General features: G+C 45.1%; 1 protein-coding gene across 1 annotated transcript in view; it reads right to left on the reverse strand.

Annotated features, from left to right (window-relative positions):
• ZNF423 (zinc finger protein 423) overlaps window positions 1–3258 on the reverse strand; it is a 162587-nt gene extending 159329 nt beyond the window's left edge. The window contains exon 1 of the mRNA XM_036753103.1: window positions 40–3258. Coding sequence (XP_036608998.1) covers window positions 40–3189 — 3150 coding nt within the window. The 5' untranslated portion in view covers window positions 3190–3258. The remainder of the gene's footprint in view (window positions 1–39) is intronic.
• Window positions 3259–26318: the final 23060 nt, after the last annotated feature.

The following is a 26318-nucleotide window of genomic DNA, read 5'->3' on the forward strand; positions in this document are numbered from 1 at the left end:
AGGCAAAGGAAAGGGACAGAGATAATCCAGGCGACTTACTCTGGGGACAGGAGATGTCTGGGCACCTTTCCTCTGCCCACTCGTCTCAGGTGTCAGGTCCCTGTGATCCATCTGTATATGGCTCTCCAGGTCCTCCGCACTCTCAAACTTCACACTACACTCCGGACACCGGAGGCTCCCGCACGGCCGCTCACTAGCCTCTGGTGGGGTCAAGCCAGATGCCTGTCCATTGGTGCTGCGGGTCATGCAGCCGGCACACAGGCCGTAGGGCAAGCCATTGACATCCAATTTTACCAGGTCCTGCTTGTTTCGAAACTCTTTGAGGCAAAGCGCACATTTGTAGAGCTTCTGCAGGGACTGGCCGTTGGGGGAGGAGGCAGCCGAGTTGCCCGCCAGCTTCTGCATGTGGAAGGTGCCATGGATCTTAAGCTCTAGGGTAGAAGTGACCGTCTGCATGCAGACTACACAGCGGAAGCCGGTGAGGGAGTTGCGCAAGTCAGGGTGCATCTGGCAGTGTTCGATGAACTCCTCCTCGCTCTGAAGGGGCATCTTGCAGATGCGGCAGGTACCCGTGTCCAAGCTTTTGCTGTGTGTCACCTTGTGCTCCGTGAGCGTTAACAGCGATGGGAACCTCTCCCCACAGATTGGGCACATATAATGCTTGGCGGGACCCCGGTGGGTCTGCATGTGCTCCCGCAGTCCATTCTCCGAGAAGAAGGTCCGTGAGCAGACATTGCATTTGTGGCTGCCTTTGATGAACTCCGCCTTCTTCCGGGAGCAGTCGTCCTCACCAGGTCGGATGTTGTGGTCCCTCAGGCGATGGTTCTGCAGCAGAACTTCCATGGTGTAGGCCGCCCCACAAATGTCACAGCCGTACATGGGTTCTGATGCATCCACGTCATCTTCACTGGCCTCGTGGCTGTTAGGGGCTTCAGGGTTCTTCATCAGCATGTTCTGGATATCCGCTGGCTCTGCCTTCTTGCCGGCCGGCGGCATGCCATTGGCCGTGCCATTCTCGGCCGCTGCATCAAAGACGCAGTGCTTCTCCCGAAGGTGCTTCTCTAGAAGGATGATGGCATGGAAGGCCTTGCTGCAAAACTTACAATTATACTTCTTGCTGTGGGTGGTGATGTGGCACTGGAGCTCCACCTCGGTGCTAAAGGTCTCCCCGCAGAAGATGCACTTGTGCGACTTGGTGGGATTGCCCAGGTGGCTGTGCTTGACATGGATCTGCAGGTCCACCTCCTTCCGGAAGTCCCAGTTGCAGGCCGTGCAGCGATACATCTTTTTCTCGTTGCTGTGCTTCACTGCCAGATGCACTTGGATGGAGACCTTGGAATCAAAGACTTCTTGGCAGAGAGTGCAGTGATACAGCACGAAGGTGTGCATGTCCAGCAAATGCTTCTGCAAATCGTCCACGGACGAGAACTGCTTGTCGCAGCTCTCGCACACGTAATGGGTCGAGGTCGTCATGTAGTGGACCGTGAGGTGCTGCAGGAGTGAGTCCTGGGAGTCAAAGTCTTCCTTACACTGAGGGCACGACTGTTTCCTTAAAAGCAGCTCCAGATGCAATTTTAAGTGGGTTTGGAAACTTTCAAAGTTGGAGAACTTGAGATCACACTGATTACATGGGTATTCACCATTGGAAACGGAGTTGATGCTAGCAGAGAGTCGCTGCCTTTTAGGGGATGAGACTTCCACATCAGAAGAAACTGGGCTCTGCTCTGCCTTAGACTTTTTATTGTGTGCCAATGGAATATTCTTGTGGTTTTCTTTAATATGCTTTGTAAGCTTTAGGATGGAGCCAAAAATGGGGGAGTTTGTGCAATACGGGCAGGAGTAAACTTCCATAAACGACTGTGTTGGCTGTACAACAGGGGATTCCAGTTTTGAGTTCCCCACGTTGCAGTGGGTCTGCTGGATGTGTTCTGTGAGGGAGGACTCAGTGAGGAAGCCCATGGAGCACTGGTTGCAGAAGAAGGCATTGTTGCCATCTGCAGGGTTGGCATTGGGGCCACAGTGGGTGACCCGGATGTGCTCCTGGAGGCTGTTGATGTCAGCAAACATCTCAGGGCAGTAGTTGCAGTGGAAGGCGGAGATGTTACTAAACTGCATCATGGGGTAGGCATGGTTTTTGTGGACCTTCCGCACGTGCTCGTTCAGGTTGTACAGCGTGGGCATAGAGTCCAGGCAGACCTGGCACGTGTGGCTCTGCTGGGGCTTGTCTACATGGATCGTCTTCAGGTGAATCTCCAGGACAGCAAGGCTGTTAAAGTCTCTCTTGGAGCAGTAGGGGCAGCTATAGGTGACCTTGGACCAGCTCTGTCCCTCCTCCCGGTCCACAGCCCGGATCTTTTTCTGGCCCCTTAAAGGCTTCAAGGTGGAATCTGGAGTGGAGCCTCGCTCCACAGAGGCGCTCGAGTCAGGGGTGGCACTGCTCATGGACGCCACACTCCCCAGCACGGGGTCAGGGCTGATGCTGTGGTTGCTGGAATCTGGCTGCCGGTGGCTGTCCAGGTGGCAATAGACCTCCTCCACTGAGGAAAACTGCTCTGGGCACATGGGGCACTTGTGTTTCTTGTTGGCGTGGGCTTGGTGGATATGGGCAAGCAGCGAGTTCTCATCCACAAAGACCTCCGGGCAGTGGATGCACTGCAGGTCAGCCTTCTCCGAGAGCTGGGGGTGGCGGGTGAGGACGTGCTTCTCCAGCTCCTCGGTCTGGCTGAAGGTGTCCTCGCAGTAGTCACACATGAAGTCGTCCTTCTTGGTCTCTTTCTCTGACTTGGCGATGTGCTCCTTGTTCTTCTTATGGGCCTGCATGTGGCTCTGCAGGGAGCTGGTGGAGGAGAAGCCCCGCTTGCAGACCGTGCACTTGAAGGGCTTGCTCGAGCTGTGGGTCTTGAGGTGGATCTTGAGGTGGTCGCTGCGGGAGAAGGCCGCCTCGCACTCGTGGCAGTGATATTTCTTGTCGCCCGTGTGGAGTTTGATGTGCCGGTCCCGGCTCCTCTTATGCTTGAAGAGCCGGCTGCAGTAGGTACACTTGAAGGGGAGCTTGTCGCTGTGGATCTGCTCGTGCCTCTTAAGATAGCTCAGGCGGATGAAGGACTTGTCACAGAACTGACACGGGTAGGGCAGGCCAGTCCCCCCTTCCTCCTCTCCGATGCCGAGGTCACACCCATCTCCTATCATCTGAGTAGGTGACGCAACATCTTTGCTGGAGGGAGATGAAGCCACCCAGGAGAGCTGTGGGTCGTCATCACCATCTGTAATGGGAAAGCAGAAAGGAGATTAGAGACGATTCCCAAGGCATCTGTGAAATAAGGACAAAGCTTCTCAACAACACTGTGCCTTCTACTAGTGCACAGCTAACCAAGCGCTCAGAGCAAAACCGGGAGTGAGGGGCAGGGGGGCAGAGAGAAAACAAAACGAATCAAAAAAAGCAGACAAAGAGGGAACAGGGACAAGATGCCTTTCAGATTATAAAGGATGTTGGGAAAGCAAACAGCACACAGTGTCATTTCTCAAGAAGCTGGCCAGATACTAATGGGAAACATCTTTTCCATTAATAACACACCTACCCATGGCCTTCTTAGCTACCATCGTCCCCCAAGGCCCTACATCTCCCCAAAGAGGTTAAATCCCAGGGGAAAGCTCTAAGAAGCATGAGTACCTCGAAGAGCACATGCCAACCTGGAAGTCGTCACTGAAGTGGGGAGGCCTCTAGGGCTAACTTCCCACTGACAGTAAGGGGCTGGCTTCCTTTAACCTAGTCTTTTGCAAGCCCTGATCCCTGAGTCTACAGTGCTCCAAGGTAATAGTGAGTGGTATCTCTAAGGGTCACAGAAAATTTTTTTCCTCCCCTCCAAAAAAAAAAAAGTCTCAAAACCCAAATTAATTCGACTTCATTTTAACTGATTGCTAAATGAATAAATGTCACACGTGACTCTTTGGGAAAGAGGAGGAGACCGGCATAATCCAAATAATACAGAAAGAAAACTCCAAAAAGTTTGGGATTTTTTACCTCAGTAGAAAGCACATGGAAATAGAGTAAATGGGATTTAAAGGAGATCTTTGGGTCCCCTGAGTCCCTAACACTTAAGGAGAAATTTCCCTCTCATTTATAAATCTGTACATGGCACACCACCAAAGGGGCTGAGGTCCCCAATGAAATGGCCTGGCACCATGTCCTCAGACTGATGTCAATCAGAGGATGTTTCCAGGACACCAGGGATCTTCATTAAGGACCCAAGCACAATGTAAGGGAAGATCTACAAACCCATTAGTTATCACTAATGGCAAGGGTCAGGCAAGCCTTTATCAAAGAGCTGAGAAATTTTTATCTACCTAAGGAGAGAAGGCAATGTCCAGCCCCATCAATTCCCCCGTGGGCTCAAGACAACAGCACAAACAAAAATTGGCCATTGAAGAAAAAACAAAACCACACAGACCGAGAGGGGAAAAGTTAAGTTACTAAAGACACTAAAGATAAGGAGACCAGAATGAAGCCAGCCGTCCTGTGTAGTCAGTTGAAAAGATCACGTTTCATGTCAAGCAGGATATAAAACTTAATAATGAATGAAATAGGCCACAGAGCTGCTGCGGGGGAGGGGAGAGACAAACAAAACATTAAATTAAGCTGCACTGACCTTTTTTGTGTGTGTGTGTAAACCCAGCAAAGCAGCTCTCTCTGCTCTCCCCCTCCCTCCCTCTGCTTCCTCCCAGACAAACAGGACCGTTTACCCTTATAAAACATTTAATGATCCCATTTCAACTATTTCTTAAAGCAGCCAATAAAAGTGGCCTCCCAGGCCTTTCATGTAAGGGAGTGGGCACGTGCACACATACACACACACCCACACCCTCACACAGGCGTGTTTGCACAAACACACTCACACACCAAGATAGAGTTCAGAAGCACATGCCATCGTCGTGGAAAAGGGACAATTCATATCTGTAGAGAGAAATTGAAGAAGACGCTCACACAAAACCTGGTCTAGAAACCCTCTAAGTTCTTACCCCTCACCCAAAAGCAATCACCCTCCTCCTTCCCAAGATGCAATGGGACTGGCTGCCTCATTGGCACTGCCAGGTCTTAGGCACCCCACCACTCCCTGGCTGGGCTGCTGCACAACCCTAACCATTTGCCAGTGATCTGAAAGGCAGCACACTTATTCAGACATGGAAGTTTGACAAAAATTCTCCATATAGCTAAGTACAAACCCAGGCCCCCATGGAGCTCCAGGCTTTAATCCTCATCTCCCATCACTCCTGAATGCTCCCACAAACTGGAAACCGGAATGTTGTGAGTCACATCAAGGAGTCCAACTTCCCAAGTCTTCCTTCCTTCCTAGTAGTAGTAGCAGTATCTCTCCCTCTGACACAAGGAGATGAGGTCCCCTGGGGGCCTCACATTACTGGGCCCTTTGGACTGGAACAATCCAGCTGGCTGCCCACTTCCTGGATTACATTCGGTGGGAAGGCACCGTGGATCGCTGCCTGCTGATTCCCAACTCACTCCAGCTGGGCTTCTCCAGGGGCCAGGAGACAAAAGGAATGGAGAAGAAAGCTAAGGCTGACACTAGGGTGATTGGTTCACTAGCACATAGCGATCCCGCCCCCAACTTGTGAGGCTGGGCTGGGCTTTTTGTTTGTTTTTGCTTTCAATGTTGTACTGTATCAAAATATAACTGTTGCTCAAATGCATCCAGACTCTTTGGCCAATCCAATCCATAAGCCAACAGACTGAGAGCTTTTGCTCCTCCCAGAACATTACAACATGTTAGAGAAAAGTTCTGAGTAAAAGTCGAGGCCAAGAGAGGAAGCAGGAAAGCGGCAAGATGGTGGTAGGGGGTTTGGTTCTTTCTCAAAAAACAGCCCACAGCCTTTCATGCATCTTTCAGTTTGGGCACCACCAATCTTCAGTTGTCTAAACAGAGGAGGACCTCAGTATAAATCCCACCTCTGGTCCTTCCCCGCCCCCAATCTTAAAAATCTGTACTCTTGCTAAGCAATCCCTCTAAACACATACATCCAAATGAGGACGGTAGCCCCCCTTAAAAGACCTGAAAATTCAGGTTCTCCTCAGCCCCCAAGCTCCAATTGCTTTCTGCTTCAGAGGTAGGAACAGAGCGGGGCAGAGTTGTCAACAATTTTAGAAAACAAGGCTAAGCATTTTATTGTGCGGATGGCAAAACGGAGCACTTGCTGAGATGATAATTATTTGCATTCAAATGAAATGAGGTTGTTTTAAATTGAAAAAGATGAATTGGGGAAATTGGCCATGTTTACATAAAAAGTTGAGAAATCAAATTGCGGTTTGCTTCAAAAAAAAAAGCTATTAACTTTTTGTGTCCAGCTGTCTTTACCCCTGTAAATGAGGGGTTCTTAACCTGGGGTCAGTGACCTTGTTTTTGTTTTTAAATAATTTTATAAATGTATTTCAATGTAATTGGTTTCTTTCATAATAATAGACATCTTCTTTCGTGCATTAAGAAGCATTATTCTGAGATGGGGTCCATAGGCTTCACTAGGCAGCCAAAGGGGGCTATGTCACAAAAAAGGTTAAAAACCCCTTTTGTAAATGGTTTGGAAATTTGGTGCATTTATCAATTGGGAAGCAGGTTCAATGCATTCCAATTCAATTCAAGAAATATTTAAGCGTTGGTTAAAGGGAAGAACCTCTACAATAAGCTGGGGGTACAAAGACAAAATGAAAACCGGTTGCTGCCCCTAAAAAGTTTACATTTTACTGGGGATACAACATGTACACAGATAAATAAATAGAAAGGACGTACGAAATGATAAAAAGTAATTTCAAGAGCAACAGAGCTCTCACAGCTGGAGAAATCAGGAAAAGCCTCCTTTGGGAGGGGGAAGGCAAGCTATGCTTTGAAGGAAGCTAGCAATTCTACAAGATGGGGAGATAGCAGGAAGGAAGTGAGCGGGCACCTGTTCAAAAGCCAGGAGGTAAGAGATGAGAAATGAAATCTGTCATTTGTAAAAGTTCCTAGGACCCCATGGGGAAAGAGAGGGGAGGGGAGATCACTATTGTCATCAAATGAGATATCTGTACAGCAATAAGCAGCGTGCCTGGCACATAGTAGGTACTACGTATAAAGGCTTCTTCTCTTCCCTTCTCCTCTTGTATAGAGGTGAGTCAAATGAGATTCGCCATTTTTTAAAATTTCTGTGACCCCAAAGGGAAAGGGAGTTGGGGATGGGGGGGAGAAAGAGAAAGATAATTTTTGTCATCCAATGAGATAACATCTGTAAAGTACTAAGCACAATCCCTGGCACATAGTAGGTGCTACATAAATGCTTATTCCCTTCCCTGCTCCTATTATATGAAGGTGAGTCAAATCAACAAGCATTAATTAAGTACCTACTACCATGTTAATGTCTGCTCCAAGCTCTAAGTTACTTTTTTCACAAGTGACAGATAAAGCTCATTGCTGTGATTTCTCTAACACGGGGAAGAGGTGGATATGCAGTGAGTTCACTTGAAAGAAAGCCATACCACAGGTGAGGGCATCAGAAGATGTTTTTAAGACATGGTGTCAAACAGCTGCCAATGCTGGACCCTAAATTTTTCCCCTTCCCTTGGAATAATAATTCCGCATTAATGCAATCAAAGGAATTTAACAGAATGAGGGGGGGAAATCACTTTCAAAAAGAAGATTAAAGTCATTAAAAAGGCTAATCCTGCAAAATGGGACTCTCAGAAATGGGACTCACATGGCTACTCCCAGGCTTCTGTCATCATTGAAGACAAGAACCAAAACCAGTATTAAAAGGAGAAGAAAATTCAATAAAAGCTTAATTAAGAAAAAAAGAACATTAGACAGGCTTTGGAACATAAGTCATCCCTGGGACGTGATGGGATGGGATGAAGCAGCAGAGCTCGTGTGGGCAGAGAGTAGGGGCCTAATTGGTCCCCTTAATGCTCCGCACACATATCAAGTAGCTCCAAGAACACGTACCTATAGCTCCTTCTCTATCGAGTGTCTTCTAAATACACAGGCTCTAGGAATAGCAATGGGGATCAAATGCAAGATGCTTCTTGGTGGGGAGAGGGTGGCCACAGTTTGAAGCTCTGGAAAAAGTACTGAAGAAGTTCTTTCCAACTGGTTCAGGACAGAAAGAGGGCAGAGTGCACCCTCACCAACACGTACACAGAGATCAACAGTTTAGCTGACTCTATTCCCCAGCTGGCTGGACACATGCATTATCTAAGAGAATGATGCTGGGAACGCCCTAACAGGCTATGGTATATGAATGGAACGAAATATTCCTTTGCCACATGGCTAGGGCAAAGCGACACAGGAAAGCAGCACTTTGGAGGAACTAGTTGCAATCGACACCAAGAGGCAGTTTTGCTCGTTTGTTTTCAGTAAATGTACTTTGTAGCAGAGGGCTGTTTGGAGGATTTGGGAGAAAAGTGTGTGTAGAGTGAAAATAAAATACACAAATCTTTTATAATATAAGAGAAAGCAAGGAAATATTTCTAGTTCCCTCAGTGTGATCCTATGGTGAAGTAATGGGAAGACATTGACAAGTATTTCACAAGATGGGCAAAGTGTGGCCGGGTTGCTATCTGTATCATTGGAAGGAATACTCTCATGAATGGCTTCGCAGATCCAGTTGAGTAAATAAGCGAATGATGCAATCAAAAATGGTAGAATTCAGATTTTGACTTGTATTGGGCATCTGCTAAGACCACTAGTAGACGCATGCTGGATGTCAGCTGGATTGAACTGAATGTGCCAAAGCAGCCACATCACCTTCTCCCCTTACGACGGCCACAAAGCCAGGCAGGCAACACTTCATGATGCCAAGAGTTCAAAGACCAAGTGAAGGCCACTCACGAATATTCTCCTTCTCTAGAAAAATACAAAAGTTTCATATTACACCGTAAATCAAGGCCCATTACTTTCTTCAGAAATCAGAAAAGGTGTCAGTAGCTTCTAGTTCTGAGGCCACGGGCTAGAATGGACCCAGATAAGAACTTGGAGTCAGAACCCCTGGTCAGGTTCAGGCCACAGCTGTAATATTTACCAGCAATCCAGGGTGAGTCACAGCCTCTAGAATCCTGTTTCCTCAGTTGTAAAAATGGAAATAACAAACAATGCTTCTACCTACCTTGGCATGTAAGGAAAATACTTTGCAGATCTTAACTACACAACTATATGAAGGGGTAGCATTACGCAGTGGACAGAAAGCAGGGAAAATGGGCTCATATACATGACCTCTGACATCAAGTAGCTATGTGACCTTGGGTGAGTCACTGAATCTCTAAGTGTTCTTGTCAATTCTCTAAGAAGGTTAAGCTGAAGAGTAGCTGCCTATCTCACTCATCTTTAGAGTTTCCTCACCCAAATTTTCCTTGCTAATGAAATCACAGGTCTGGACCAAAGAGCTATGTTAATACAAACTATTATTATGATCTTTCTCTCTCACCCAAAAACCAGAATAAGCCTCCAAAACACCAGGGTTCTCCTTCTGAGATGGTGGTGGGGCAAGAGGCACTCCCCCTCCTCCAATGTGACCCAAATTGTACCCCAGAAAGGGTCATCAGTAGGCTGTCCAGATTGCTGGAGAAAGAGGCTGGGAGGAGGGGGAGAGCGGGTTGTCAGTGTCCAGTCACCATGGGGCCCGGAGGCCTTGGTGGGAAGAAGGAAGTCTGCAGGGAATGAGCCAGAAAAATAATTTGGCAAGGCCTCCCTGTTCCTCATGAGGCTTTGGTGTCCAGCCACAGCACAAGCAGCCCTCATTCTAGTCCTAGACCTAGTCAATTAAGAGGCTGTCAACAATCAGCACAGGGCAGAGGAGATTGAAGATCTTATTATAACAAAGGCAAGAGCAACTTTATGAAAACTCGAATGCAACAAGAGCATCGAGACAGTCAAGCAGATTAAAATACAGCGCAGACTGATTCCTTCACACGGCATACGGTGCCCGGGACACTAATATTCGGGTGTGAAATAATCCAAATGTCGACCAAATGTTGATGCTTCGGTTTTCAGTGTACTTTCAATTCCTTTTTTCTTTAAAAAAATGTTCATCCCTTAGACATCTTCTCAGCTCCCACCTCCTTCTTCCTCCACCTCACCCTACTCCCACCTCCTCCACCCTCCCAAACACACCCTGTCGTTCGTCAAGTTCTGCTGGGATGGCTGCTTCAGGTCTTGTGGCTGGAAGTCATCCATTCCACCAACTTGGTCCTGGGTTAGAAAAAAACCCTGTAAAATGAAGGGGACAAGTAGGGGGCTCAACGGATAGTGATGGACCTGAGTTCAAATGTGACTTCAGGCACTTACTAGCTGTGCGACCCTGGGCAAGTCACTTAACCTTGTTTGCCTCACTTTCCTCAACTGTAAAATGAAACCACTCCAGTATCTTCGCCAAGAAAAAAACCCAAATGGGGTCACAAAATGTCAGACATGAATAAAACCAACCGAACAACACAACAGCATCTTTGAAGTACCAAAGAATGACCCTCGTACTATGAAAAAATAGCTCTAACAAGGGCATGGAGGGTATGAGATGGACGTTGCAGTAGATAGTGTTGGTCCAAGTTTGAATCCTGCCATCAGAAACTTACAAGCAGTGTGACCCCGGGCAAAGTCACTTAACCTCTCAGCCTCAGTTTCCCCATCTGTAGAATGAAGATAAAAATAGCACCTACTTCCCAAGGTTGTTGTGGAGATGAGATGAGATAAAATTTTCAAAATTAAAGATTATAAAGTGCAAACCTTAAAGTGCTACATAAGTTGTGTTATTATTGTCACTGTCACGGGATTTAGAGATGTTAAGAACTTGCAGGATCATCTGATCTCATTGTACGGATGTGTAAACCGAGGCCTAGAGAGCTAAAGAGACTTGTCCACGGTCGCAACGGTAGGAAAGGATAATGCTGATGACAGACATTTACGCGGTGTTGAAAAGTCCGCAGGGAGCTTTATGAGTTTTGTTATCCCCTGCTGTACAGAGGAGGAAACTGAAGCCAGGTAGGATTTAGTCATCTGCCCAACGTCACACAAACAGGAAGTGTCAGAGCCAGGATTTGAATCCAGGTCATCTGTCCACCCAGGAGCTTTTTCATTCTTTTGCAGACTACCGGCAGGTGTTCCCAGCACACATCTAGGCCACTAACAAGGACATATTTATAGACAGCGCAAATGTACACGAATGTTATCCTAAAGAAAACATAACAGGCAAAGTAGGTGTGGCAGGTTTTTTAAAAATGACAAAGCCATTTGAATTATCTACGCTAATACTCTCTCCAGGACGGTTAAAAATGGAAACCTCCAAATGGAAGTAGAGAGCACAGGATGAGGGGACCTCTGTTCCACATGGGGCTTTACTCCTAACATGCTGTATGGTGTTCAGCAGATCCCGTGAGCTCTCGGTGCTCCCACTTCCCCATCAGCAGAAGAATCCTCCTTCTCTCCCTCCCCAGGACACTACTGGGGATAATGAGATAATGTCCGTACGACAATCTGAACTCCCCAGAGGAAGGAGATAGACAAATACAAGCTGTTATTATTTCTACTAATAGTAGAATTCTAATTCAGAAGTTTACACTGAACCTGCTATGGGCTCTGGGGTAGTCTCTGCAAATGGAGGAGAGACAAGCCCCCTTGGCCTGCCAAGATAGGACCCCGCACGCTGTAAAGATCAGTGACTTTAGGACCAGCATCCAATTTAGAATCTCTAATAATAACAGCCTAAAATTTATTAGCTAACAATAACAGCTTGCAATTTATAATTGCTAATAATAATATCTTGTATTTATATAGTACTTTCAGTTTGAAAAGCACTTCGTGAATATTATCTCATTTGATCCTCACAGCAACCCTGGAAGGTAGGCGCTAGTGTTATGTACATTTTATAAGTGAGGAAACTGAGGCAGACAACGGTCAAGTGAATTATCACACAACTAGTAAGCCTTTGAAGTTAAGAGTTTAACTCAGGACTTTCTCCAAGTACAGCCCTATCCACTATGCCCTCTAGCTGCTATTTTCATTTCACTGAGAGGTTTGGGAAGTGGTATTTATTTATTGCAGTAGAAAGGGAATTAATTTTCTTCTATTACGGGAGAGGGAGGATATTAATATATCATATCATTGATTTATGAGCTGTAGTAGGAGGTAACTAAGCCAAAGTGGTTAAACAGGTGAATTTGGAGTCAAGAAATCCTGAGTTCCTATCTTACCACTACACATAATGGGTGTGCAAGCCTAGGTAAGTCACTGAACAGCTCACTACTCTAGGCAACTCTCTACGATCATAAGCTGGAAAGAGACTGGCAGCCTGTACTGATAGAAATTGTTTCTTCACAAGGGCAATCCCCCTAGAACTGGAAAAATCACAGATCCCCTCCCTATTCTATCAACCCAAATGTTGGCGTCTCACTTTCACAAGATAATCTCTGTCTCTTTTCTTACCCTCCTGCCTCCTCTTTACCTCTGATGGGCTGGAGTGAATGTAACAGTTATTGTGGCTTCCTGAAGTAAGTAGATAAACCAGATTTTCATCCAAACCCTAGACATCTGTTCCTAGTCTCTGATTCACCAGAGAGACTGGCTGCCCACCCACACTCTGGTCCCACTTGACTAGCTTAAGTATACCTGTTGGCAACTACAAATACAGGTGCCCCTCCCCCCTCAAGTAATAGTAACCACGTGTAAAATGATTTCTCAACCATCCAACTGTACTTCCCACTTGACTTAAATGACATTGTCAGAGGTGCTTTCCTCTCCTAATTCATTCTCAGAATATCACTATGGCGAATGAAGGGTGAACAACAACTCCCTCAAGGTAGAATCTGTAAATAACAAACACCAAATAGGGACTTTGATAATAAAATAACTGATATTTACACAGCACTTGTAGGTTACTGCAAAGCGTTTTACACATACTAGCTCATTCGAGCCTTACAACAACTTTGTGAAATCAATACCACCAGGTATCCTTAGCCCCATTTTACAGATGAGCAAACTGGGATGGGGGAACACAGACTGTTCCCATCCGAACATTACCTCTGGGCCTGATAGAGGCAAACCTGGAAACTAAACCTTGCAAACTGTCCCTGTCTCTACTGTTCCTAATGGTTTATTTAACAGATGGCTGCTGTCTCCATTAAGGGGCACTTTGCACATCAAAATGGTATTTGGTGAGCCTGGTGACTTGATGTGCGGAACTGTGCTTACATTCATTCTTTTAATTGCTGGGTCTTTTAAAACACATTTTAATGTGCTAACAACCTCAAATGAAAACAATTAAATAAATTATTTAGTTCAAAACAAAACTGTATGTAATACGTACATATCTGGTTGATCCCTCCTAATAGTAGGTAAAATGATTTTTTTTTCCAACAAATGAAATCCAATTTCCACATTATTTACATGGGAATTTCAAAGGTACTTTTAATGTTGGGTGAGATCATTAGCCACCAAAGACACATGAGTATATGGCACAGAGAATGAGGAAGAATGATTTCCACTCTAAGTACTCAGAGAAGCTGGGATGTTTTAGAAGTAGTTCTGTTTCTGAAATCAAAAGGCAGGGATTCAGAGTCTGACTCTGCTACTTAGTACCTGTATGACCTTGAACAACTCACTTAGCCTCTCTAGGTCTCATCTGTAAAATGAGGGAGTTAGATTAGGTGACCTCTAAATCCCTCAAATCGGGGCAGCTAGGTGGCACAGTATGTAGTAAAGCACCAGCCCTAGAGTCAGGAGGACCTGAGTTCAAATCCAGCCTCAGACACTTGATACACTTACTAGCTGTGTGACCTTGGGCAAGTCACTTAACCCCAATTGCCCCGCCCCCCCCCAAAAAAGAAATAAATCCGTCAAAGCTCCAAATCTGTAATCCTATGAATAGGATTGTCAGAATAACTCAGATCACAAAATCCTCTGCTATCGCAGTATAGGATGTTTTAAGATCTCTGTAATCTGAATTTATTGTCTGTGGTGCCTGGATTCAACAAACAAACCCTCTCTTGTTTCTCCCCTTCCCTTCCTTTTCTTGGGAAGTCTCACTTAAGGGTGGAGAGAGAGAGACAGAGAAAGAGAGAGAGACACAGAGAGAGAGAGAGACACAGAGAGAGAGACACAGAGACACAGAGAGAGGGGGCGCGGGGGAGGTTGGGGAAATCAATAAAGATGGTCCTTTCCCTACCTCTCCAGTGAAAAGCAAGCATCCTCAGAAGTACAGCCAAAACTAAAATAAAGAAATCTATAGCACCCCTATAGCGAGGCCTAGGGCCAAATGCTAGAACCTTTAACCAAAGTTAGGATCCAATAACCCAAGCACAGCTCCAGCGAGCCCAGGGCCAATGTCTTACCCCATAAAGGGTTGGAGCCCTCTGACAAGAAGGCAGGAGTTCGCCTTTCACCTTGAAGACACAGCCAACGTGACCTCAACAAACATATAAGCAGTCTGCACTGCTCTATCCCTTAGACAAATTTACTTAGTGCTGAAATTGAAAATGCAATTGAGCCTTAGTTTTATTGCAGAAATTAAACAGACCAAGAAAGAAAAAAAAGCCACCCCACATTAATTTACTGGAGTGTTTGCTATGGTTAAATTCTTGAAGAGGGCAGCTCAGTGAGGGGCAGGGAGAAGGACAAACCCCAGCCATTCTGGAAAGAGCCACGCAGGATAATAAGATCTCCCAAGATTCCCTCCTCCTCCCACTTTCACAGCCTGTCCAGGGCTGGGCAAAACTTTTCCTCAAAAAAACCAGAGCCCCCAAACCCCTAGATCAAGTTCGATGGGTTTTACTGTTTGTTGTTTTTTCACCACTTGGAAAAGGAGGAGGGAGGAGGGGAAAAGTTGGAAATAACACTTCATTAAATAATCTTCATCAGGCTTCAATAAATGACACAGCGAGGGTCGCTAGGACGGATGCTCTGCTCGACTCAGGATAAACGAAATGCTTTCAGGGTTGAATCACTGTTTTTCTTTACTCCCCTTGGAAATGCAGCAGAACCCATATTCTGTGGTGCTCCGTGGACTTGGGACTGAAAACAGCTGCACTCTAATTACATGTAAAGTGTACCAAAACATCCCTTTTATCACAGACTGTAAATCTGTTAGCATCTGTCTCTCCTTTGTTTCTTCCACAAGATACAAGCTTGTTTCTACATTTTTCTCACCTGTAGCGGTGATTAAAATTCATTATAAATGAAAGGAGTGAACAGTAAAACAAGTTCCTCTGTGTACAGTTCTAAACTCAAATTAGAAACAGCTGTTTGCTAATTCATGCAGTGATGTTTTGTCGTGCTCTGTGAATCAATAATAACTCACCCTATTGCTGCAGAAATTTTAGGATAATCCATATATTTACCTTGGTGATTGATTCCCCAAGTGGGATTGCCAGGACAGAACTTCAGACCTCTTTCACAGGGGCAGGAGAGACACGGATGGGGTGTGGGTTCATTCAGTCTCTCCTCCCAGTGGGAGGGGGCCCAGCCTGGAGTCACTCAGCTCCTCCCTCCCCCTCATAGGGCCAAAAGAAATAATAAGAACAAATAAGAAGGGCCCTATAGAACTAAATGAAAACTCTGACATTTTCCTCCCCCACCCTCCCCAGAAACAATCCCCCTCCAAAAATTTTTAAAAATCAATTCTCATTAGTCAAAATTCTGCCCACATCCTCACACTGCCAGAGAGAGCGGCAAAATTAGAAGTCTAACTGGTACCCAGAACAATTTTATAAGTATAGGTGGAGCTTCTCTCTAAGAAACTAATCCTTTGACTGGGATTAAGCGTGTTTGGATAGCGTTTTGCCAGTCTATATGATTTTAGCCGCAGTAGCTAGAATTACCGTCTGCAAAGTCTCTCTCTGCTTTTGTGAAACTTCAAAGGCAGGGCTTGGCAATCGCTTTGCCCATTTGGAAGAAAAGTGCACGTGGCTCCCAGAGCTCAGTCCAAGCATCTCAATTCTAAACTCCCGGGTTCTGGGAACAGAAGGGCGGATTGGGAGACAAAATCTTCAATGGAGCCCTATTGTTCCCTGCAGGAAGTCCAAACTCCTCTGTCTGGCTTTTAAGGCCCTCCACAATCTGTCTCCTCCTCCTCCCCAACACATACCTTGCACTCGAGTCTAGTTTGTCTCTGCACCACCCCACAAACATGCTGTGCCCATTCATTCATTCAACAAACCTAGACTGAATGCTTACTATGTCCATGGCACTGGGCTTAGCACCGGGGAGATACAAAGAAAAAAAGAAGGCAGTCTCTGCTCTCTTATCCCCCTAGTAGGGGAGGGTAAGACATGTGCACACTACAATATACATGCTACAAAGTGGACTCTAAGACTCTCATAAGAGGGGCGATAATTGCTAGAGGATTGGATGAGGGAGCCTTTGTTCATGTTACCCTTGCCCAGAATGCTCTCCTGTGTCATTTACCACCTGGCTGTATTTTACCAATGTTTCAAAAATCAGCCCAAGTCTCACCTCCCCACCGTCAACTTCCATTTATGGAGGGTGGTATAGTAGAAAGAGCATTAAGCCTGGAGTCACAAATCTCACCTGACACTTCCTACTTGTGTGACACTGGGCAAGTCATTTAACTACATTGGGCCTGGGTTTCTTCCCATGTAAAATGAAGGGGTTTGGACAAGGAAGGTCACTGGTGTCAAACTCAAAAATAAACAGGGGCCACTTATCTGTCCATACGGATCCCTGTGGGTCATGTATTGACTTACTTTTAAAACATGGTATTATCTGCATTTGACTGTATTTTTATTTATTTTGTTAACTATATCCCAATTACATTTTAATTGGGCTCCGGCTGAATTATGGGCCAAATGCTGGCGCATCTGATAACCTCTGCATTAGATGACTTAAGGCCCCTTCCAGCTCTAAATAATAATAATAGCTAGCATTTACATACATAAAACCTTAAGGTTTCAAAAACCCTTCACATATGTTAACTCATTTACTTCATCCTCACAACCATCCTGCAAGGTAAGTGCTCTGATTATCCTGATTTTACAGATGAGGAAATGGAGACAGATATTGGTTAAGTGACTTGCCCAGGGTCACACCGTTTGGGATAGGACATGAACTCAGGTTTTCCTGATGGCAGGCCCAGTGCTATCAACTGTGCCACCTAGCTGCCCACAATATATGATCCTGACCACTCCAGCCAGCCAGCCCATCGTTGTCTCTTCAATCTGTGACTAACCATAGCATGAAGAGCCCAGGTCACACCACCAAGCACTTAATAAGACGTCCTTCCACACCATCCACGTTCTTTTCCTTGTGTTACACCTGCCTCCCCATGTTGGCTATTGGTTTTGGGAGGTCAAGAGCCAAGTCTTCTCCTGGTCTTATGTTAGGCCACAGGGCCTAACATAGGGCCTTGTCCACAATAGGCCCTTAGAAAATTTTTGGATGGATGAATTCAGCCAACAAACATATTTATTGAGCCTTTACTATGTACAAAGACTTATCTTGGGTAGTAAAATGGTGTAACCTAACTCTTTCTGCCACATCCCACCAGCTAGGGCCAATAACCACCTTGTATCGGCTTATCCCTGCCTCTGGACTAGGAAGTCCCCAGAACATGGACCTCTCTGGTCTCCAGGTTCTACAGCTAATCTACTGTGAGTCTTAGGACAAGATACATCCTCTCCCTGGGACTCAGCTGTGTCATGATAAAATAAAGGGTTTGGGCTAGGTGATTTAAGCTCCCTCCCAGCTCTGACATGCCATCATTTCAGGATCTGGCACATCCAGGAAGCTATACTAAGTGGCGCGGTAGATAGAGTGCTGGACCTAGAGTCAGAAAGACTTGAATCCAGCCTCAGACATTTACTTAGTTGCGTGACCCCTGAGCAAATCACTTCAGCACAGTCTGCCTCAGCTCCCCCATCTATAACAAAAGCATCTACTTTGCTGGGTTGTTGTGAGGACAAAATGAGATCCTATTTGTAAAGTGCTTCACAAACCTTAAAGTAATATATAAATGCCAGCTACTATTATTAGCCTTACACATGTTCACTTATTATTATTATTATTATCATATAAGTTTACCCTGTGCTTTCTTTTCTCTACACTGAATCACTCCAGGGCTAATGGCCTTTTCTATTCAAATCTATGACAGATAACAAAAACTCAAATCGGAGAATCAAATTCATTTTCTTCAAGCAGCATCAACCAGATGACACCCACACCATCCCCCGCTGAACCCAGAGCTGGGGGCAAGAATACTTTCCCCTTGCCAATTAAGTACCCTGCCTGCTGCAATGGATGTTGGTAACAATTTTTATCCAAGTTCCCACAAACTTTCCTGCCAATTGTTCTCAGTAGGGTATGCAACCTTGGTCTTGGTACATGTGTACTCATTCCTTGGACAGATGAAATTCCCACTAAGCAAAGTTAGAGGAAATGAACATTTAACAAAGAGGTTTGGTGTTAGGGTTTTTCCCCCTAAATGCCCACAAGATTCTAATCACTGTGCCCTCAATCTTCAACTTGACCCTGCCTCCATAAGTGCCACAATCTGATCCCCATTTTTATCTCTCTTATCCTCACTTTACCAGGCTCTGCCAAGGACAAAATTATCTTATGAGGGCTATTGAGGAAGAAGCTATATGAAGTCTCTACCCTCTGAGCACTCCTCCTCCTCCAGTCCACTCCCTTGATGAACAAATGGATTGGCTTTTCACAGTAGCTCTAGTCCTGAAAAGTTTTACCTGAGATTTTGAATATAAAAGGGCCTATATTGCTATTGACTTCTGTCTTCAATGTAAAATGCCTTATCTTGATTTCTAATTCTTCTTCTACAACAGACTTCAAGGTATTTTAGCTTCCAGTTTCTCTGTCTAATCCTAGCCCAGCCCTGAATGGCCGCTGCTTCGTAAACAAATGCTTAGCCACATTAGGGCAGCTTTTATTTCAAGGTATTCTTTGGGGGAATCCCAGCCTCTAATTTAAAGTGAAAAAAAAATTGGAATTTTCAAAAGCTGGATTTTCTTAAAGCGGGACCCACCTGCACAATTCGTTTCTGAAAATATTCTTTGCTGATTAGCTATGGCAAATCTCTAATTGGAAGCAAACTTCCTCTTAAATCACACTAGCAGCCTGTCTGTACTCGCCAGCTAGCCAGGTAATGTTAGCTCAAACAAAACTTTTTTTTTCTCATCTCCCTGAAACATTCTAAAAATAAAAAGGTTCTTGGGGGAACATAGAAGGGTGAAATGTATCTACTGCTTCCAATGTCCACACCTCCGCTTTCCTCAACTGATAATCTGGAGGCTGACTCTACTGTAAACAGGACAGGGCTAGGTACTCTAGAAATAGGCATCTTCTCTATCTTTCTTTTCATGACACAGGTGTGGCTCACTCTCACTCCCTTGGCACTGTGACTCACCCATGCTCTAGAGGGACAGTCCCTAGAGACTACCAGGGAGTTTCATATCCACACCCAGACCAGCTCCTGCCCCACTATAGAGGACAGCCAATTATCCACTTTCGAGGTTGTGGTTAGAGGTAACACCTGTCCACTAAGGCCTAATTTTAACACCAGCTCCCCGACATCTTTCCCTTCCTCCCCCCACCTTAAAAAGCTCAGGCTCTCATTACCTCGGAGAGCTCCCAGAAGATAAGCTCCTGTTCTGAGCCCTTGGGTGTGAGCCCTGGGGACAGATGCCACAGGGTCTTTAGGTTTCCTTCCCCCATACTGGGTGAGTACCCCAGAGGAAGGTTACAGATAGGGCAGAGGAAGAGACCCCCGTATTCTGCTGGGCTTCTACCTGAGCCAGGGGATCAGGAGACTGATGCTAGCTCCAAAGGTCAGTACTGGTTCCCAGAGCCCCCTGGGAACCAACGACAGGTCCCTGTAGGATTTCAAAACTCAGAACTAATCAACACCTGGTGCTGATGCCCAAAGCAGGTGATATGGGCTATACCCAGCCCCAGACAGATTCTCAAGGACCACTCCCTCCCTTCCTTCCAATCTCTCTCCTAGCCTGAGAACAAAGGGTCTTTTTTTCACATGCCCAGATTTCTCATCTTGAAAACAACACTAGCAGAAGAATGAAAGGAAATCAATTCTAGTCCTAGCTCTGACACTAGTTATCTACATCACCCTGAATAAGTCAATAAACTTTTCTTGGGCTCAGTTTCTCCATCTGTCGAATGGGGGATAATTACATTTCACTACTTACTTTGCTACTTCAGCTTCAGTGAATTAAAAGCAATAATATAAATAAAAATGCTTTGAAAAACATGAAGTCCTGTACTTAGGGTGTTATGGTTATTTTGATGCTGACTTTCTCATATATGACGCAAATGAAATGCAGAGAAGCACCTTGGTCCAGTGGGACGACCACTGGCCTGGCTCTGGGGTTGGAGAACCTGGGTTCAAATCCTGCCTCAGAGGCTTGGTTACTTTTGTGACCTCAGGCAAGTCAATGAACCTACCTGAGCTTCTCAATTTTTTCCTCTGTAAAATGAAGTTGGACTAGTTGGCCTGAGATGTTGCCCCTTCCAGCTCTAGATCCAGGATTCTATGACCTCCCTCAATCAGCTCAAAGAATTTGCCTTTCATTTGTCTCTTTGGTGGGGGAGGTATTTGACTGTTGCCTCCCAGATCAGAGATGTTCCCCAAACATCCAGTGAGCGCCCTTAGCTGCCTATTATAGATCTGTCCTACGGAGATTTAGCCAAAGTGTTTTCAGTCCTCTTAATATTATCATGTGGTACCATCAGTTGCTCTTTCCAGGATAAAATAATATTTACAATTGCTTGCCACTAGACAAAATTTTTCAGATTTCATTAACAAGGGAATCCCCCATAATTTTATTCTGGGACCACTTCATCTCCTACTTTGCTGAGAAAAGAGAGGTCATCCACCACAGGCTCCTCCTTCTTCAAAATACCTCTAACTCAACCCACATTCTCTTCTCCTTAGTTCCCATTTCTCAGGAATTCTTCTCTCTTCAACCTCTTCTTAGATACTGGCTCCTTCTCCATCACATATACCAGGAGTGGGGAACCTGCTGCCTTGTAGATCCTTAAGTGTGGTCTTTTGACTGAATCCAAATGTTACAGAACAAATCCTTAAGGATTCAGTCAAAAGGCCGCACTTAAGGACCTAAAAGGCCACATGAGGCCTCAAAGCTGCAGGTTCCCCACCTCTGATCTATATCCATAGCCAGGTTTCCCTCATTCTTAAAAAGCCTTCACTCTACGCAGAATTTTCACAAGGAAACTGTGCATCACATTTAGTGGGGAGGAGTCTGGACACCATCCCAGAGGACAAACAGAAATGGACTCCAGGAACCACAATCCAATTGCCAGGGGCAGATTCCCACCTATGCAGAGAAAGAGTGAAATTAGGTTCATTCCTTTTTAACTAGTTATCAATAATAATAATAATTAGTTGTTTCTTCATATTTGGCATTCAAGAAGGTCTAATGGGGGAGGCAGAGAGAAGGTATAACCTATACAGCAATCATCTGCTTTGGTGACAGGACTTTTTGAAAGTGAGCTTGGAGCCTCTCCCTCCACTAAAATCTGCATAATATCATGTTAGATTTTGAAGAGACCTTAGAGATCATCTAAGCCAACTCCTTCATTTTACAAGGGAAGAAACTGAGGCCCCAGAGACGGTAAGTGACCTGCCCAAAGTCACAGGGGAGGGCTCATTCAACTCTTAATGAAACTGAGACTGAGTTGACATGGAGTCAAAGTGAGTTCAAATCTCAGAGACTCCCAGACTGTCAGACCTGGAAGAGACCTCAGAGACTGTCTTTTTCAACTGCCTCATTTTACAGAGAAAGAAACAGATTCAGAGTGAGTGTCAGAGCAGGGACTAGAACAAAGTTCTCCAGACCCCTAGCCAGAATTCTACACCGGCTCGTTGAAACATGGCCTCTCTTAGGGGGCTCTGGCCCTTCCAGAACAGAGCAGCTGAGCAAGGAGAGGACTCTGGTCCTTCCAGTCACATTCAGCAACACCACCACTATAACTACCCCACCCTGGGGAAAGTTTAAGCACAATCGGGAGGATTAAAAAAAAGTCCTGGGGATGGGTAAGGCAAAAAAAAGTCCCAAGACACCATGGTTTCCTCTGCAGCCTTGAAGTATTTCCAAGATGGCTCCCCTTTCCCTTTGCAGGTAAAATGAGGAATCTCAGGCCCAGAGAATACAAGTGACCTGCACGAGGAATAACCAAAATGCAGCATCTCATCACAACCAAAACCATTTGGAAAGGCCAGTTAGGAAGCAATATACCTAAAAACTTTTTCCCCCATATGAATTTAAAGAGCCTGTACCTTGGGGAGGGATTGCCCACTGACTGGCACAGTAGATAAGAGCGCTGGGCCCAGAGACGAAAAGACCCAAGTTCAAATCTGGACTCAGGCACTTCTTATCTGTGTGACCCTGGGCAAGTCACTTAAATGATATTTGCCACATCTGTAAAATGAAAATAGTACTAGTGCCTACCTCCCAAGGTTGCTGTGAGAATCAACTGACAAACTGATAATAAGCTGTACAACAGCACATTGCCTGGCACATCGTAAGCACCATAGAAATGTTGGTGATTGTTACTATCATTATTTTATTTTACTAGAGCATCTGTGACCCTTAATTTTCAATATCATCCTCCAAGCCCAACCACCAGGCTCCAGGAATTAGGACGGTTCAAGAAGCTTCGGTGGGATAGAAAAGGCATACACGCTTTCAGAAAGGGGTAGCCCAAGTGTTCTCTCCCCTTCCCCCTTCTCCTTAGGTTGATCATGGAGGAGGAAAATTTCCTGGGCAGCTTCTGGTCCCAGGTTGTCTGTCCTATCTACCTGGGCTTTGAGGCAGGACACAAATCAACCCCCTAAGAGCCCTAAGTCAGGGTGAAGCCTTTCTCTAAACCCTTATGTCCCTCTCTCCCCAACCTCTGCCATAGGAATCCCAAAGCCAATCATGCTGCTACCTAACCAGGAAGCCCACTGCTTTTTCATGATCCAAACACCAATTCTGCCTGGGCCACGACTCAACCTCTGCTCCACCACCAACGTCCCACTCCGGCCTTCGAGGAAAATAAAAATTTGCCAGTGTTCCTTTAAATTTTCCATCCTGAGGACAGATCTCCAGTCCCTGTGGCCCAGCCCTTGTTATGACTTTGACTTGACCCTGACTGTCATTCAAGTAATTATCTCATACTTCTCTTCCCTTTCACAACCAAACTCTCAGTCAAGGTCATCTAGGCAAGTTGTCCTCCTCTACTCACATTCTGGTTCACTTGTTAAGCCCTAATAATCTGACTTGCAACCTCACCACTCTAATGAAACTGCTCTCTCCTGATCTACCAATAGAACTCAACTACAAAAAGCAATGGCCTTTTCTAACACAATTCTATGCAGCTAGGGGTGCAAAGTGTTAGCCCTGGAGTCAAGATGACCTGAGTTTCAATCTGACCTCTTGACACTTACTAGCTGGGTTACATTGGGCAAATCACTTAACCCTGTTTGCCTCAGTTTCTTCATCTGTAAAATGAGCTAGAGAAGACAACAGCAAACCGCTCCAGTATCTTTGCCAGGAAAACCCCAATGGGATCACGAAGAGTCAGACATGACTAAAACAACTGAACAAACAACACCACATCATCTTGGCAGTTTTTAACATTGCTGATCACCCCCTCCTCTTAAATTTCTCTCCTCTCTTGGCTTTCATGCTACTGCTCTCCTGGTTACCTTTTCAGCCTTCTTTGATGGAATATCATTATGCTCTGCCAGCTAAGCCTGAAAGGCTCTGTCCTGGGCCTTGTCTATAGACACTCTCTCTCAGAAATCTCTTCAGCTCCCATGGGTTCAAGTATCATCTCCATGCATCTGACTCCCAAATCTATTTATCTAGCCCTAATCTCTCTTAAACTCCAGCCCTGCATTATCAGCTGCCAGTAGGCACACCTCCACCTGGATAGGCTATAGGGATCTTGAACTTCAAACATGTGCACAACAGAAGTCACTACATTTCCCCAAAAATCTATCTTTGCTCCAAACTTCTCTTTCTTCTGAGGGCACATCAGGACTTGCAGTCACCTAGGTTTTCAGTCTCAGAGAAATCTTCCACCTTCTCCTCTCAACCCACTATATATTGAGAAAGTCTTATAAGTTCTACCTCCACAACATTTCCCATGTCTGTCCCCTTCTCTCTACCCACACAAACTCTAGCCTTGCTTGGTCCCCCATCATCTGTTGCAAGACCTACTGGAGAAGCCTCCTTATTGGCCTCCTTGCCTCCCCTCTCTAATCCGTCCTCCGCATGTATGCTAAATTGATATTCCAAAAACACAGATCAAAATTCTTCAGTGGCATCTAATTACCTCGAGATGAGACTACAAATTCCTCCTCCTGGCATTTAAAGCCTCCCACAATATGGTGCCCACTACCCTTTCCAGTGGGATTTCATATTACTCCTCCATACTTTCTACCTTTGTAACCTTAAGCAAACCACTTATCCTCTTCTAGGTCTCAGCTGTCTCAAGTGGAAAAGGAAGCCAAAAATACTTGCATCACCAGCCTTATACAACTGCAGTAAGGAAAGCACTTTGTAAACCTTAGCAAGGCAGAAAAAAAGTGAATTATTATTACTGTCTCCCATATGTGTCCCCCCAGTGTCTAAAACATCACCTATGTTTTTGGCAACACTGTTGCTCTAAATTCAGCATTTATGCTCTCACTAACAAAGATGTCACCCAGAACCTCACCCAGATCCTGTTACTATAGGGGGCAGCTGGAGTGGGCTGGGCCAATCCCATTCAACTCTAAAGATTTCCCAAGAAAAAGAAGAATCATTTTGCCACAGCAGCTAAAGTGTTCCAGCCAGCACCACAGGCTACTCTGTGGGGCTTCCTCACCCTTTATACTCCTCCAAATCTACAACTCAGCAGAGAAAATTTCCATTTCCCCGGATTTTCGTGTTTTTCTGCCTAGAGAAAAATTGCTGTACTAAGCTTCATTGCTAAGCTTTCAAGCCTAAAGTGTTATTAGAACCAGTTGCAGAAAAAAAATAAAAGCATCTTGTTAAAAGACAGAAAAGTAGTCAATTCCAACCACTCAGCCTGATCTGAGGGGCAAAAGAAGCATCTTCCAAGTTCAAAGCTAGTCTTGACATTGTTTGCATAAAATCTGTAGTTCTCTCAGTTACTCGAGCTGTGATGGGATGTTTAAGCATAGGACCCACTGGATTTAGAGCTAGACCTTGAAGAAGTGAAACCCTCATTTCAGAGAAAGAAACTAAGAACTAGAGAGGAATGGCAACTTACCCAAAATGACATAGCAGCAAGGAGCTGGGATTTGAACCCGGATCCTGTGGAATTGTTAGCTGGCTTTAAACAAAGAGTACTCAGGTGGAGACACAATAACAGTCTAATTATTTGAAGAGTTGCCATGTAGAATAGAAAAGAGATTAGACACGTTCTCTTTGACTCAAGGGCAGATATATGAGCAATGAGTAAAAAAAGGTGCCAAGAGGCAGGTTTAGATTCAAGGCAAGGAAAACCTTGGGGCAGAGCAATAGGCTTGGGATCAAAAAGACTCATCTTCAGGAGTTCAAATCCAGCCTCAAATGCTTACTGGCTATGTCACCCTGGGCAAGTCACTTAACCCTGTTTGCCTCAGTTTCCTCATCTATAAAATGACTTGGAGAAAGAAATGGCAAATCGCTCTAGTACCTTTGCCAAGAAAACCCTAAAATGGACTCACAAAGAGTCTGACACAACTGAAACAACAAGGAAAAACTTAGCAATTAGTGCTTAATCATTGATGTCCTGGAGCCAGGTCTAAATAGCCTACAGTTAAATTTTCAGTGTAGGAATTTACACCTTGGAACAAGCAAATGCTACAAACCAGCACATGGCTTATTGTCTTGTTGTGGGTCAACATTGAAGAAAACGATGGAAAAATGTTCATAATGGATATCAAACTTTATTAAAAGTGTGTCCTATATAAATCTTTTTTTCTGGAGAGTCAGTCATTAAACATTTAGAGTGAGCCAAGTGGAACGTGCTGCCTTCAGAGATGGCAAGCTCTGGCTTACTCACTCTTCCAGTGAAAGCTTGGGTGACCCATTTCTCAGATATGAACAGAACAAAGTAGCATCTGGGGTAATTTCTAGCTCTCAAATTCTATGATTCTGTGACTACATATCCAGTGGCTGTTTCTACTGTTACCATCATGGCTTTAGGGGAAGCCCTCTCAAGTCATACCAACATGGATTTATTAAGTACTTACTATATGCCAGGGACTGTCCTAAATAATGAGAATACAAAGAAAGACAAAAACAATCCCAGTCCTCA

Source organism: Trichosurus vulpecula, chromosome 3, assembly GCF_011100635.1.
Source record: "Trichosurus vulpecula isolate mTriVul1 chromosome 3, mTriVul1.pri, whole genome shotgun sequence".
Classification (NCBI taxonomy): domain Eukaryota; kingdom Metazoa; phylum Chordata; class Mammalia; order Diprotodontia; family Phalangeridae; genus Trichosurus; species Trichosurus vulpecula.